The sequence below is a fragment of the Xylocopa sonorina genome, chromosome 9 (assembly GCF_050948175.1).
Source record: "Xylocopa sonorina isolate GNS202 chromosome 9, iyXylSono1_principal, whole genome shotgun sequence".
NCBI classification, from domain to species: domain Eukaryota; kingdom Metazoa; phylum Arthropoda; class Insecta; order Hymenoptera; family Apidae; genus Xylocopa; species Xylocopa sonorina.
In genome coordinates, this window is record NC_135201.1 from 4,326,194 (window position 1) to 4,341,523 (window position 15,330).

A 15,330-nucleotide genomic window follows, 5' to 3' on the forward strand; every position below is an offset into this window, starting at 1 on the left:
ACATCGCTAAATGCAAGAGAGTCCTGTAAAACGTTTCATAAACGTTGCATCGTTCATAAAATGCATAACATAGAATGGTACAGATATAAATGTAACTGCATAATTTCTTATTGGTTTTTTTATAATTTATAAATTCATATCTTCATTTATTTATGTTCCCTTATAGATAAATTTACAGAGTACCGTTATGTTTTCGGAACTCATCTAATTTTAACCAACAAATTAATTAATATTCCAAAATTGTTGCAAAAATGTTCATTCTTTTTAATTGTCTGGAGTTTCAAATATGTACTTTTGCGATTGACTGTACCTACGTTTACCTACGTACAGTTTTACAATCGGACGGTAGAAGTCATACGTGCATAACGTGTACGCAAGTTTTGCAACCGAATGGTAGGAGTCCTCTCATTGTCCGACTGTCTAACTAGCTATTACCGAGACATTCGATGCTTTTCCGCAACCCTTTACAAAAGTCTCCTGGCAATATCGATAGGTGTTCCGTGTCAGCGAAATAGCCTGCCTTTTCTCAGACGCGTTTGACCTATCTTCCTGACCCAGAGTGGAAATAGGCCGTTAACTATAAGCAGGACTCTCCACAAGCAGAAAAGTGTTCTACAAGAACGCCGTTCACCACAAATTCTTCGTTCAACTGTATTTATAGAATGTTGCTGCGAGTAAACCGCAAAACCGCCGTGTCTGTTTTATTAACGGGTACATCGGAGAAACCCAGACTACTTTGCACTTGAAATCTACTCTGCAAGAGGAAAAGTACGACGAACACCTCGAGGAATGATAATTATTACAATTAGTACAGCGGGGAAGTTTAACGAAGCCGCGAGAAAAAAAAAAAAGAAAGAAAAAACCGCGAAACGTTTCCATGATCAAGGAAGTGACGGGTGTCGCGGAACAAGGTCGAGAGTTGACTTTTTTTCAGGTAGATACTCGGGCAGATGCTTGGCAGGGGTGCGCTCGAGCGATGCAACGCGGGGGTACGCGTTTTCCGCTGCTAATGGTTCGATCTTATCGCGACGTGAATCGAATTCGCTCGGTAGCGAGTGGAAAGTGGCTCGGCGCTAATCGAATTTACTTTCACGCTGTGATAAAGAGGAACGTCGCGTTCCACGGTGCTGTCGGAACGCAATTTCAGAAATTTCACGTAACCGCGTGTAAAGAGCGGCTCGAACGTTACCCGGCTGGCAGGGGTGGGCTCCGCGATGCGGCTACAAAATGCATCGATACGCATCGTCGTGCCTTAGTTTAGCATTTACGCTAATTGGACCCGAGTGCATGAAATTTTTTATCATTTAACAGCACGTTCGTACGGCCGCAAAAATTCGGTATTACGGAAATGAAAGTGGCTCGCTGAAAAATATGGATACGCGCCAATACTTTTTCTATGCCACTCACTCTCAACGTACAAGGTATTACATTTAAACGTGAGTGATGGAATATCACGAATAACGAGAGATTGAACTCGTCGAAAAATAATTTCAAGATTAAGTTAACCATTTGATGTGGAATGTTATGGTGCAATGGCTTTGCAATTTATAAGGCTTGTACTTTACTGATCGCTATTCCAATCCCTTTTAGTCAGTATTCTTTTAAAATTATGTGAAGCCTCCACTGGCAGCTAAAGAACAATTTTTCGACTTGAAATGAAATGAGTTTAACACTGTGTCCCTTCTGCTGTACATTGTCCATTTATTAATTTAACTAACCAACCTAAACTAACCGTTTAATTTATTCCCTATTTATAATATAGCACCATTTATGGAAACAAGCTGGATGAGCTACCATGCGATACCATTTCTACCTTGAAACGTATGTCTTGTATGTAACGAGAATCCACTTCACTGAAGTGCGCCTATAAAGTTCTACTAATTATGTACAAGAAAGGGTTAAAAAACCGGTATCCTGAGTCGACGTAGAAACCGGCGGCGCTTCGTCTTCTAAAAATACACGGGGGAGGATTCGTATCACTTACGATGATGACCTGATAATCAAACCGACAGCGGGGGGCGGCACTAGGCCGGTGCGTGCCGGGCATAAATATTTTCCAGGGATCTATTTTCTTCTTCTCTCACTCTGACCCTCCGTCGTTACGACCATATCGAAACGTGAGGTACCATATGCGCGCGTGTTATTTTCTACACCGTGTTACGTCGCGAAAGCTCGAACCCCGTCGTGTCTTTCTCTACCGGTACTATCTCCCGTTTTCCTACTTCCTCCTCGCCCGACCGTTCGTAACGCTACCCAGTAATTGTACAACCGTGCTCGCGGTGCGTGCAACTCTTCCCTGTTTCATGCGGAACTACTGGCTCGTGCCCACCCCGGCATACCAACCAGCGAACGATAGCCCCTCGAATTCGCCAGCGGCCCCACAACCTTGCTTCCTGTGCGAGAGTATCGATCACGGATCGGCACAGAGAAAGAATCTCGATCCTGTTGGAGATAAATCTAATGCGTGGAACCGCCGGCGATTAGTTTTTCTCAAAATGTATCATAATTTTTTTGTAATCGCAATAATAAAAACACGATAGAGTTGACAATTATCCAAAGATGGTAGCAAAGTTCATTTTAGTCGCTTACGAAACTCCTACGTTGCTTCGAATATTTAATACCTATGTAATGAATTGTCGATCTTGCATCGATGAAGATGGAGACTTAGAAGTGTACACGCACGTACAGCGTTTAACCTCGCGTTACGTTTCTTCATTCTAACTTAGGTCAATCGCTCGTGGATTTTCTCGTATTATTTACGTAACATTTTAATCGCTGGAATACTGTGGAGACTGTCTACGTCTGGAGAACACCTACAACACCCAGTATATAGATATATGGAACATTTAATGCACGTATGGAAAACTAGGTCTCCCGCGACAGTTTATGTCCTATTATGTAAATTTAAGTCATTGTAGGGAGAGCACAATATTATTACCTAGTCCTGAATCAAAACGTTTGCGCCGAATCGGTACTGAGATCAGCGACGAAACCGGTTTCCTGTTCCAGATTTACGCGATCTAAAGACAAATCCCCGAAGACTCGAGGGACCAAACATGGAACGGAGACAAACGGTGCTCGCGTGAAAGCGTCCCGATGGAAAAAACGAAAACGCGACTCGCGGAAACGTCGTAACGACGCGTCGTCAGCGAAGAGAGGCAGCGATTCGTAAAAAAAAAAAGAAAAAAAAATACTGCAGCGCACGCTACGCTGATACGCGCGCTGCGTCCTGACCGATTGTTGCTGTTCGCCGGCAAAACATTCCGCATTATTCGCGATGCACAAATACAGGCAGCCAGCATTTATCAGGCTGGCAACGAGCGAACGTCGCTGTTACCGCTATGCGTATAGCAACGCGAGCGATTTTTACCGTGAAACGCGTGCTAACTTTGCCGTCGCAAATCGCTCAATGATTATATTATCGATTTTCAGAGCCGAGAAATTTCTACCTCGTAAATGAAGGCTTAATTGGAACACGCGATTGCGGGCCAATTTGGTGCGATTAAAATGAACGTGGAACATTTTGACCCATTACAAAGTCGCCACGATTATTTACTTTAAACAGTCTTGTCTAAAGTATCTAATTATCAATCAAACGAAGCTTTTTTTACTCTTTTACGATTGTAAGTCTATGAGTAACGCGACAATAAATAACTGTGACGAACAACTTTACGAGATGACGTTCAAACGTCGATCAGGTTCGAGGATAGTCGGCAACAAGGGTAAAAAGTGACCGGTGATCTACTCCACGCTTAAACGCGTCGAGCGAATCATGTTCATTCTCGCGGTCGTTTTACTCCAACCCGGAAACATGGACATGAAAGAGAACGACGAATGCAAAACGAAGAAAACACGAACGTAATTCGTTCCAACAGTTCGATTCAGCGATCTGCTCGCGTAATACTCAACTACTTCCGAACTTTGTCCCGACACGGACCCGCAGAGGAACCGCCTACCGCTTCTACGATTTTAATTGGTACCGACAACGATTGCCTCTCTAACCCAGAAACTGCAACCGCGGCAAATTCCCCGTCCGCGTTTTCACGAACGAAAACGCAACTATTAACGCTGTCGCATAAACGATGATACATCGCTCGACCGAATATGCCGGCTGCTTAAAGCAACGGCCAGTAACAGAATCAGTTTCGTCCGATCGCCAAAGTAGCATGACCGTACAACGCCCAACGTGCGAACGTAATTGAGCAACAATCGAAACGTGACCTTAAAAAGCAACGTCGTCGCTGAGTATATATAAGTAAAATGAGGAACAGTCACCTTCCCGTGCAAACGGGTACGCTGACAACGATCGGCGATTAACGGTAACCAGCTAGAAATCGCACGACGATTTCGGGCTTCGATAATCGGGCATCCTCGTGATCCTGGATGATTTCCTGATGAACCCAGCTGCCATCTGGCTTCACTTCTGTCCTGATTCCCTCGACCGGTAAGACAAGCGGGAACGCGAGTCACAAGGGGCACAAACACAGAAACAGAAAGAGAGAGAGAGAGAGAGGAGAGAGAGAGAGAGAGAGTGACACGAGTGCACAGTGACACCAGGTTGACTCTGCGAACTAATATACACACAGCACTAGATTTTCACTCTGGACGAATGATGCTCCCTGGTTACGCGGAGGGAACCACAGTGTAAGAGCTGCCACGACGAAAAATCCTACGTAATCACGGTGACAGACACATGAAACCGACACATGAGAGGTTAGACGAACGGTAAGAGCACGGGGAATGCCGCGGAACCGCTAGTACGTATGCACGGTTCCGTACTAGCGAGAACCGAACGTGACATCAGATACATTCGAAGGTTAGATTCCCTCGACTCGTGTGTGCTGGTTGCCTCTCGCCGCGTTCTTTTCGCTGTTCTCCCCTCCTTCTACCACCTTTCTATACGTCTCCGTTACACACAAACTGCGACCTGTATATTTACCTGGCGAACGCCGGAATCGCACGAGAAAACACGAAATCGGCCGACGAATTTGCCTGCTTGGACGTTCGAATCATCACAATTACGATTCCAAACACAGAGTAACTTTGAGCTACGGTTCATTTTATTAGTAAAATATTCATTCAGAGAGAGTCAGGGAGGGAGAGAGACAGACTGAGAGAAGAAATTAGGTTACGCAAAAAATATTTGATTACTTGTCGATTATGATCGCGCTGAATTCAAAATAGGAAGAATGTTCCTTACCATAGACGAGTGTCCCAGAAATTTGTTTTTCAAAGAGAAACCGCGCTGACTTTCACGCAAATCAAATTTCGTTTTTTAAACACACGATATGATCAACGCAAATATTGAAACACCTACGATAATCGCAACATCAAAAGTCGATATAACACATTGAAAAGGCGATTCGATAATTTACTCTACCGCATTGTTAATAATACAAACCGTGTAATTACATGCAATTAAATTATTCGTCGGACCTGTTTATATTTTACATTTTCAAATTGTTATATCACATTGAATTTAAAGTTAATAGTAAAAACATTCTGAAAACGCACTCACCCATTTTGTTTCCGCTCCTTCTCCGAACTCGCAGACATATCGTTCGAGACTCGATACACTAAGAATAAGGGAACCATTCGATTAATCGATAGATAAATCGATATTCACTTTATACTTTTCTAATAATCGAAATGAACGTCTAATTATATTTGATACAATATTAATAATAAAAATTCCTTTAATATCAACCACAATGTATATAGTTACGTAAATAAAAATCAAATTAAATAAATAGAATATTTAAATACCTGGTATATGTACTGAATAACCTCGGACTGGCTAGCATTTTCCAATGTGCTACCATTAACTTGTAAAATTTCGTCGGCCACTTCCAACGTGTCCGCATTGTCGGGCGGTGAACCTGTAACACGTTCGAAACACAGACCGAATAATATATATATTAACAAGTAGAACAATTTAAACAAAACAGTAGTAATTCTTGATAATCGGATGATACGAATCGCTTAAAAAAATAATGAACTCGTATGTACATAAAATGGAAAAGAAGCGAGACTTTGGGATGGGAACACATTTAAGTGAAGGGAGAGCATATATGATCAGACACTGGATACGCAGACTACTTACACGGGACGAGCCAATTCGTTTGTGTGTCAATGATTACACATGATAGCGTCCTCGAGAGAAAAACAAGAGAAACAAAAGAGAAAAAGGGTTTCACAGTTCACGCCTACGTGCTTGACAAGCAGCTTTGCTGACGCTCATTAAACGGTATGTAGCTGGCGCTAAATTAAAAAAAAAAAAATTGAAAGAAAGAAAAGAAAAGGAAAAAGATGTTTAGCTTTGTAACGGAAAATGAAAAGTTAACAGATTATTTCTTAGTAACGCAATCGATGCTCACCGTACAGTTTGATCTTGTCATTGTCGTTGGTCAATATGATAATGTATCCCCCTAGATCGACCATTTTCACTGGCTTCGACGGTAGACCCTACCGGTCTACTCGATTGCAAGGAGAGAGCAAGGCTTCAGGCGAATCTTGACGCGACGTGCACGATTAAAGTCGACGATAGGCGCAGCCGCCCCATCATCACCGAAAAACCGATTCGCCGATATTAACGTCGTTACCGCGTGCCATTCTTTCCGTTTTCTCTTGCATCCTGGCATCTCATTCTACCATCGATGTCGTGACCTATATTCTCTCACCAACAACACCCGCGTTTCCGTAAACATAAACGCATCCTCCTTTTCTCTCTTCCAGGATTTCCCCCTTTCTTTCTTTTTTCCACCGTTTCCACGAGTTACGATTTCGGCAACGGGTTCGACACAGTTTATCGCACGGCTAATTCAATAGCCAATGGAATTACCCCGAACGGACCCGGGAACTTCGAATTTCACTAACGATTAGCTAAGGCTATTGTGCCCGTATACACCGATTAACGACACACCGAAAACGACAAGAGAACTAGCGACGAATATTCCTTACGAAAATTGCTAACAAACACGTAACGTTCTCTGACTAGTGGTCATTCTTTTTGACTAGTATATAGCTCTGCTTCTGGAAGTAACCGCTGGGGACTCTTGTTTCACTTACATACCTTGTTACTAACTCGAGGAATCCTTGAAATGATATTTCTCTTCTTTTTCTCCTGCTCCTTCTCTCTGTATATGTATATATATATATATTTTTGTTTAATATGAATATGCGGAAAACCTATAGAGTAATCTTAATATCTGTTTCAGTAGTAGTACGTTGACGCGAAAAGTCCTGAAGGAAACCCTCGCCGGGGCCCCAACTGTGAGCCCCCCCTACATCCTTGTAACGATGATTTATACCTCGAACGATCACCGAATTCAGAATCCCTCGACTCCTCTCTTATTGATTCGATCTTTCATCGAAACCGATTCCATGCTCGCTTCGATCATCCCGGTCGCTTGCATCCCCGAGCGTACAGGTCCGTGCGAGTGGCATTCGTAAACCGCAAAGAAGCCTCCATTCATCGAGGTCGGACCAACGTAGGCCACCCTCATGCTAACGTTCCTCCACATCCGTCTGACAGGAGTTCTCAATTAATCGCAGCACATCCCCCGATGAAATCTCGTCGCACGAGGTCGTACCATCACAACGTCATCGCTCTTGCACAATTTCCCTCTGCTCTATTCGTTTACCATCCGGATTATCGTGATTCCCTCCCTTCCTCGAAAGGACACTTACGACATTCCGACTGCACGCAGGATCAGAGAGACTTCACTTGAACAATTAACCTATAACCTCATCGAGGTAGCAAGATTTTACTTGTCCCAGTGACGTTTAACGTATCTATTGTCCAACCGGCCCGGCTCGATGATCTCGCGGACGAAAGCAGCAAAATTCGACCACCCTACCACTCTCCCCCGACGCACATCACTTTTTTCTCGATTTGCTCGAGGATCGTTCCCGACAGTCCCGAAAGAACACAATTCGATCGCGCCGATTCACCCGACACAGTCCGACTGCCACCTTCGACAATTGTCCTGTCTGTTTCCCGCGATGCCGGAGCTTTAAAATCTATCGGCGAGGATGGGTGTGAACCTGTGCGTGTTAACCGACGGCGGCAGCAGCCCTGACATCGCTTGTCGTCCGCTGATCTCCATCCCTCGCCGCGAAGCGGCGGCAGCGGCGGCTTTACACGGCGCCGTCGTCATTCCCGTGGCGGCAACCCCTCCGTCCTTCGACTTGCTCAACAACCACCACTTCGTTGCTCTCATTTCGTGCTCTGTCGATTCCTCGTTAAAATTCTTCCTGTTCCTGGGCAAATTCCATTTTCACGTCAGTGATGTGGGATACACGTTGACGTACGAATTCCACGAATTTGATTATCAGTCTGTGCACCATCCAGATTGGAGGGGACGGATCGAATTCTTGCACCGTGTCTTCCTCTGCCTTCCTGATAAAAATAAAAAATATTGTAATAAAATATATTGTATCTACCTTGTACAATTCCTTGTACAATCGAGAGGACAAAATAAGTTTCGGTAAAAAAGAAGGGTAATTATTCTTATTATAATTTCCGTCTCGATAATAAAAGAGAAAAGCAGTATAATAATGTGTACGTAAGAAAAGGGAAAAGAAAAAGCATAATAAGCAGTAATTGATACGATTGCAACTTGTATTCATTGTTAGGGTGTTTTTACTCGGTGGATAAAAACGTGTCCGTGCACGTGCGTTGGAACGGGAAAGTTGCTCACGAGTAAAAGAGAAGACAAACTCACAAAGCATGATCAATATAGGGGATGCTAACTTCGTAATTGCTTCTTTAATTTTCACATTACTTCCCTTCAATTTTCTCCTTCGCTTCATAGATTTAACATTAGCTGCCTCCGATTAGAAGTGTCTGCAATCGGGAACCAACAAAGTACCTGAAAAAAGTTAATTGTTGTTATTAAGTATCTTTTTTGTTTAAGTTTCAGTTAAGAATGTTTAAAGTATCCAAGCATGATATTTTAATTCAATTAATCAAGAGCTACATTTCAATATTAGCTGGCATCAATTATTCATTACGATCCAATCTTTTCAGCATTCCAACATAAATGCATTTTGTAATAGATTCTGATGCATTGCGCACGAGATGGCGCTATCATGTAGGTTCATCGGTATAATTTACTTTATGACATATAAAACTGTTTGAAAGAAGGAATTGATTCGTTCGCATTTATATTTTCTTTACGCTTTATATACATAAACTTAAATAATTAATTTTCTGTAAAAATACTGCAACTAAAATCATGGGCCCATGTTTAATAGTTACCATGATTTATCATCTGTGGACTGCAGTAAGTGCATAAGCACAATACCATGTTTAGAATTCTACAGCTGATAAAAAATTCCAGAATAGTATCTGAATCACTGTTTTGTCACACGATCTTGAACGATAACGGCTTACTTTTATTACGCACAACTGCGATACACAAGTCAAACTCCAGAATACATCAGATTGTCTAGCATTTTAATGCCTGAAATCTGAAAAACGTTAGTATTTTCATACGCGCATAAATTAAGGAGTGAAATATCGTATGTAGCTACGATGTGTTAATGTAACTTCAGTTCTTAGTGAATTAAGAATGGCTTTGTTCGTCGCTATTGTTCTGTCATCTTTGGTTTCTACTACGCTATGCAATGTTATTTACTATCAACCAGAAGCTGTACATCTCGCCTATGGACGTATGCATATTTTCAATTCTTTTGTTAATATAGTAGTTCCTTATAAGACTCTTTTAGTTGGTTGTATAAGTAAATTTCAACGAGATATCAATATCATAATATTTAGAATCGATTCATGACATTGTTGTGACTTGGAGCACAAGGAATGACACCCAAGAATCAATTGTGGAATATGGAATAGGAGGACTGATCCTTACAGCCACAGGGAATTCTACTCCCTTCATTGATGGTGGAGATGAAAAACAAAAACAATTCATTCATAGAGTCTGGTTACGAAATTTAGCTCCTAATAGCAAATATAGTAAGTAAAACTAACTTTCTGCTTATTCAACAGATCATATAAATACATGTATAAAATATTTTAAACAGTTTACCACTGCGGTAGTAAATATGGGTGGTCCAATGTGTTTTACGTGAAAACTGCCCCCGAGAGCACAACAGAATGGTCACCTCAAATTGTAATCTTCGGCGATATGGGTAATGAGAATGCACAAAGTTTGTCTAGATTGCAGGAAGAAGCACAGCGTGAATTATACGATGCAGCAATTCATGTTGGAGATTTTGCATATGACATGAACACTGATAATGCTCGTGTTGGCGATGAATTTATGAAACAAATTGAAGGAGTTGCTGCTTATTTACCATATATGACAGTACCTGGTAATCATGAAGAAAAATATAATTTTAGTAATTACAGGTGTATACCTCAAACTTAATATATCAACTAATTCGTTTATAATTTCTTCACTGTTAAAATAAACTTTATATTACTAGGTCACGTTTTACAATGCCTGGAGACTCTGAAGGTTTATGGTATAGCTTTAATGTTGGACCTGTTCACTTCATAGGAATAGAAACAGAAGCTTACTATTTTATGAATTATGGTCTAAAGCAACTTGTTAAACAGTATGAATGGTTAGAAAAAGATTTAATGGAAGCAAACATGCCTGAAAATAGGTAAGTTGAGCATTTCTTTCATCGTGATGTACAGAAAAGTGAAATGGGATTTGTAAAGGGCACAAAGGCCATGGATAGTGACATTTGGTCATAGACCAATGTACTGTAGTAATGCAAATGCAGACGATTGCACCAATCATGAAAGTTTAGTCAGAGTTGGATTACCAGTTCTGCGCTGGTTTGGTCTAGAAGATCTGTTTTTTAAATACAAAGTAGATTTATTATTATGGGCTCATGAACATAGTTATGAACGTATGTGGCCCATGTACAATTTTAAGGTAATCACAATTCTTATCATTATGAAAAGACACTTTCAAAATTTGTTTTAAAATAAGAGTGAAATAATTTCAAGGTACAAAACGGTAGTTACGAAAACCCATACAAAAACTACAAAGCGCCCGTGCATATAGTGACTGGGTCAGCAGGGTGCAAAGAAGGTAGAGAAAAATTTGTTCCAAACAGACCAGAGTGGTCTGCATATCGTAGCTCGGATTATGGGTACACAAGGATGAAGGCGTATAACCGAACTCATCTTTATCTTGAACAGGTATCATATAGTTCGGAAGAAGGTGCAAGGAATGTTTGTTATTATTCATTTTACAATATTTTGATAATAGGTATCCGATGACAAGGAAGGTGCTGTTCTGGACCATGTTTGGCTCATAAAAGACAATATCTTACCATCATATAATATAGATCAGCTTGCAAATGAAATATAGAACACAATTTAGGACAAAGTAATTAAAACCATTTACAGACATATCTTTTATCGTATTTCTCTTCGACAATGTGTATACCATGCTCTTTTATGGTAAATAGCAAAATTGCATATATCTATATAAACTTTAAACAATTGTCTTTAATTCTATTTTAAAAAATTCCCCCGATTCCTTCTCGCGTAGAAACGAATCAACTACAAAAGTTCGCTAATTACAAATGAGATGGAAATTATTAATAATGCATATGTACAATATAATCCTTTAATTGTTGAAATATAAATATATGTATATATTTATATATACGTATATGTATATATACATACATATATATATATAATCATTGTAGCATATAATATTAATAATATTAGAGTAGCATTTCATATTTCCATCTGATTCTTACAGTAAATCATTATTTGTCAATGATACATGATGAATAGTATAATTCATACTAAGGAAAAAGAATATTTCCTAATTCGATAGTACTAGTGTAACGAAGAAACGCTTTCTTTTGATGCTAAAAATTGATTTCAGATTTATACATTAATTCAGTTAAAGCTGTTAATATTTCTATGCTTCTACTTTTAAAATGGATGAACACCATTTACTCGTAGACTGGCTCCTTGCCAAGCATAATTTGCTATTTTGGCTTCTGCTATAACAGTTGACTAATGAGTTTAAAAAAATAACCAGGAACTGCTTTTCTATAAATTATTACGATATAGTCGACAACGAAGCCAGAAAATGTTGAATATAATCTTCATTAAAGAAAGAACAGTAGCTTCGAATATTGTTCTCTCACATAGAAGAAATATGCCATATCTCTATAACATAACGCAGTTTAAAGGATAAACTTAACCTCTGTCCATCTTATTTCGTTTTTTTCTTAAACTGCAAAAAATTCAAACCCCCATTGTATCGCCGCAAACCTACTCAGCAGGTATAAATAGTATTAATTCAATTGGGTTTTATGGTACATAATTTTTCCATGTACAATTTCAATGAGTATGCGTATGCATGCGCACGTGCATGCACACATCCAAATCTGCCATTGGAGATATGTGTTAAAAACCTTTTAAAGATGCAGAAAAAAGCATCATAAATTAGCGAAAACTGATATTTCGACTTATCCGCGTCTAAAAAAAAATTCTTCAAAATTAGTAGACATACAGCGAATACTCGACGTAATTCGAATGTCTCTGACTTTTTGCATGCATTTAGCCATACATCTCAATATATAAACAAAGAAAACACTTGATACTGTCAGTGATTAATGGAAACAATGGAAGAAGTTGCTGCTGAGTGACTTTCTTGATAGGAAAATTGGGGAAAATGTTCTTGTTCTTCGGCTATAGAATTCAAGCCGCCCCCACTACCTAAAAAGCCTTGATCAGGCGGCGTAAGTTCGACACTTTCACCTGTAAATTCGCTATCAAAATATCGTGTATCTGTGTCAGATGATACTAGAGGTTTAAAAGGAGGCGGAATTTTTTTCTGTACAAGATCTGACCAATCAATTGACGAGAAAAATGCATGATCCATGATCTCTTTAGCATCATTAGGTCCACCACCCAATCTTTTGCTTGGATCTTTTATAAGTAGACCTAAAAAAGAGTTAATAATTACCACTTCTTATTCAATATCTGTGTTTCGCAATTATGTGTGAATAATACATATATTTACCACCAAGCATGTCCTTTGCTTCGTTACTGATAGTTCGAGGAAATCTTACTTCTTCCATTACAATAAGCGTGAAAAGCTTCTCGTGGTCTTTATTATAAAAAGGTAGTCGACCACAGATCATTTCATACATAACAACACCAACTCCCCACCAATCTACAGCTCGTCCGTAATCATTATCCTCTAACACCTCTGGTGCTAAATACTCGGGTGTTCCACAGAACGTTTTCGTTGTTCTCCCTGAAGGTTTAAAACAAATTATCAATACACATTTTGTTTTCAAACCAAAACAATTTTGTCTTAAACTTGTACAACATATTTACCGTACGTTATATCTTCTTTGCACAATCCAAAATCAGCTATTTTAATGTGTCCATCTTTATCTAAGAGGAGATTTTCCAATTTGAGATCACGATAAATGATACCCTGCGAATGAAGGTACCCTAGAGCTGAAATGATTTCAGCGCCATAAAATCGAGTACGATCTTCGCCAAATACACGGGAACGTCGTAAATGAAAAAACAACTCGCCACCATTTACATACTCCATTACAAAACATAGCCTGTCTGCTGTCTGGAAACTGTACTTTAAGGACTGTAAATGGAGAAGCATGAAGTGAGAGTTTACGTCATACATATTTAAGGGATAATTTAATAATGCGTAGCACACATACAATTAGGAACGGATGGTTTGTAGTTCGTAGGACTCTATTCTCGGTAAGGGTGTGTGCGACTTCATCTTTACGAATAATAACTTCTTTCCGTAATATTTTGATAGCATATAAGTGTCCTGTTGCTTTCTCTCTACAAAGGATTACTTTACCAAATGTACCCTTTCCCAAAACTTTTAAAAATTCAAAATTTTCAAGAGTCTAAAATAACAGAAATAAAAGTACATAATACATGAGAAATATCTAAAGGTTTCAATCACAAATAATATAATAAAATCTATCATATACGTACTACTTTCTTCTTTCCTGTACTTTTGCTACTCGATGTTCCTTGAACACTAAACTTGGCAGACAGTTCATCGATACTGCCACCATCCGTGTCCGAAGATATAACACCAACAGATCCGCACGAGTCCGACCTACCGCCTCCAGAGGATTCCATATCAACATCTTCTGACGAAGATGAATATATTAGGTCGGAGCGTTGTTGTTCACTTTGTGTTTCATTTGCTAACCTAGCGGCTACATACCTAGCGAAGGGAGATACGGTTTAAACAAACGTCCAACATATCTAAATATCGCAATTGTTTAGTTAAAAAAATGAAACCTGATTGCAGCCACCCAATCTTCCCTCTCTTTCTCCGTTTCTACATGAAACGTCCTCTCTATTACTGCAGCCCATTGTAAACCTCTTATAACAAAAGTGTAAGGCTTAGGTCTATCTACAGACATAATTTGGCAACCACGAACGGTAAAGTTGTTCAATGGTTGCGGAGCAGCTGCCATTTGTTGGTCCGGTTTGACTTTGAAACCGACCAGTGTTCCATCGTCTCGTAAAACGAAATACCTTGGCCTCCAATTTTTTATATGCTCTCCTACGCATAACAACAAGCGAAATTACTTTCATTCGTTAATTACCAACGTCGGCGTAACTCTCCTCGTTTCTCGTAGGATATCGTGTCTATTTATAAACAATACCTACTTAACGCGTACACAGCGAATATTCGAAAGGATCGTCTAATTTTCGAGGATACTAACTACTTGGTTGCCGTGAAAAAAAAAGTACTGCGATTGGTGCAATTTTGACGTTCTGTTAAACAGGGGTAGACAAGAATCGGGGGAAGATCATGCGAGAAGGGCGAGCAAAAGTAGCTCAAGTTCGTAGCCAGTTCGCTCCAAGCAAAGGGAATAGGTAAACATAAATATTATGAAACTGCTCTGTAAGTACCGCGTTTTTGCAGCCAGCCTTCTTTAACGACACGCTGACCGCCGCCACCGGACGCTGCGACATTCATCGCTGCGTCCCCCATAACTCCTTTAATGCGCACTTCTGAACACTATCTAGGCACTTGGTGCTTCCGTCCGGGCTCGGTATTCCAAGAAAATTGACGAAATACAACAGCGACGATGGCACGAGTATACAAACTTGAGCAATCATAGATACACGTTTGGCAGGTAAACTCAAACTATACTCTGTGATCGGCGGACGCACTAATGCGCACTAACTAGCATTGCCTCCTCGTATTCCGGAGATGGCGCATCAATCGATGACAAGTAAAGAAGAATACTCATGGAACAACGCTTATCTATCCTCGGTTGACATTAGATCTCACCACGAGTACTGATATCGCC

The 15,330-nt window shown here is 40.1% G+C and overlaps 3 protein-coding genes across 5 annotated transcripts in view; 1 reads left to right on the forward strand and 2 right to left on the reverse strand.

The window, feature by feature from the left end:
- The window catches only part of LOC143427190 (uncharacterized), a 61,028-nt gene extending 53,792 nt beyond the window's left edge, over positions 1-7,236 (reverse strand). For all 3 annotated transcript variants that reach the window (XM_076901120.1, XM_076901121.1, XM_076901119.1), the window contains exons 1-3: positions 6,378-7,236; positions 5,767-5,879; positions 5,519-5,576 (exon numbers count right to left, since the gene is read on the reverse strand). In XM_076901120.1, the coding sequence (XP_076757235.1) occupies positions 5,519-5,576; positions 5,767-5,879; positions 6,378-6,441 (235 nt within the window). In that variant the 5' untranslated portion in view covers positions 6,442-7,236. The remainder of the gene's footprint in view (positions 1-5,518; positions 5,577-5,766; positions 5,880-6,377) is intronic.
- A 2,199-nt stretch (positions 7,237-9,435) lies between these two features.
- Positions 9,436-11,485, forward strand: LOC143427192 (acid phosphatase type 7). The gene is made up of 7 exons (XM_076901126.1): positions 9,436-9,675; positions 9,782-9,976; positions 10,045-10,372; positions 10,450-10,632; positions 10,691-10,910; positions 10,985-11,179; positions 11,250-11,485. Exons 1-7 carry the CDS (start codon positions 9,576-9,578, stop codon positions 11,349-11,351), a joined length of 1,323 nt encoding a protein of 440 aa, XP_076757241.1. The 5' UTR covers positions 9,436-9,575; the 3' UTR covers positions 11,352-11,485.
- Akt (AKT serine/threonine protein kinase) lies at positions 11,383-15,233 on the reverse strand. The gene is made up of 7 exons (XM_076901125.1): positions 14,927-15,233; positions 14,306-14,573; positions 13,991-14,228; positions 13,702-13,899; positions 13,352-13,622; positions 13,032-13,268; positions 11,383-12,952 (listed from the first exon to the last, which is right to left on the reverse strand). Exons 1-7 carry the CDS (start codon positions 15,006-15,008, stop codon positions 12,612-12,614), a joined length of 1,635 nt encoding a protein of 544 aa, XP_076757240.1. The 5' UTR covers positions 15,009-15,233; the 3' UTR covers positions 11,383-12,611.
- Positions 15,234-15,330: the final 97 nt, after the last annotated feature.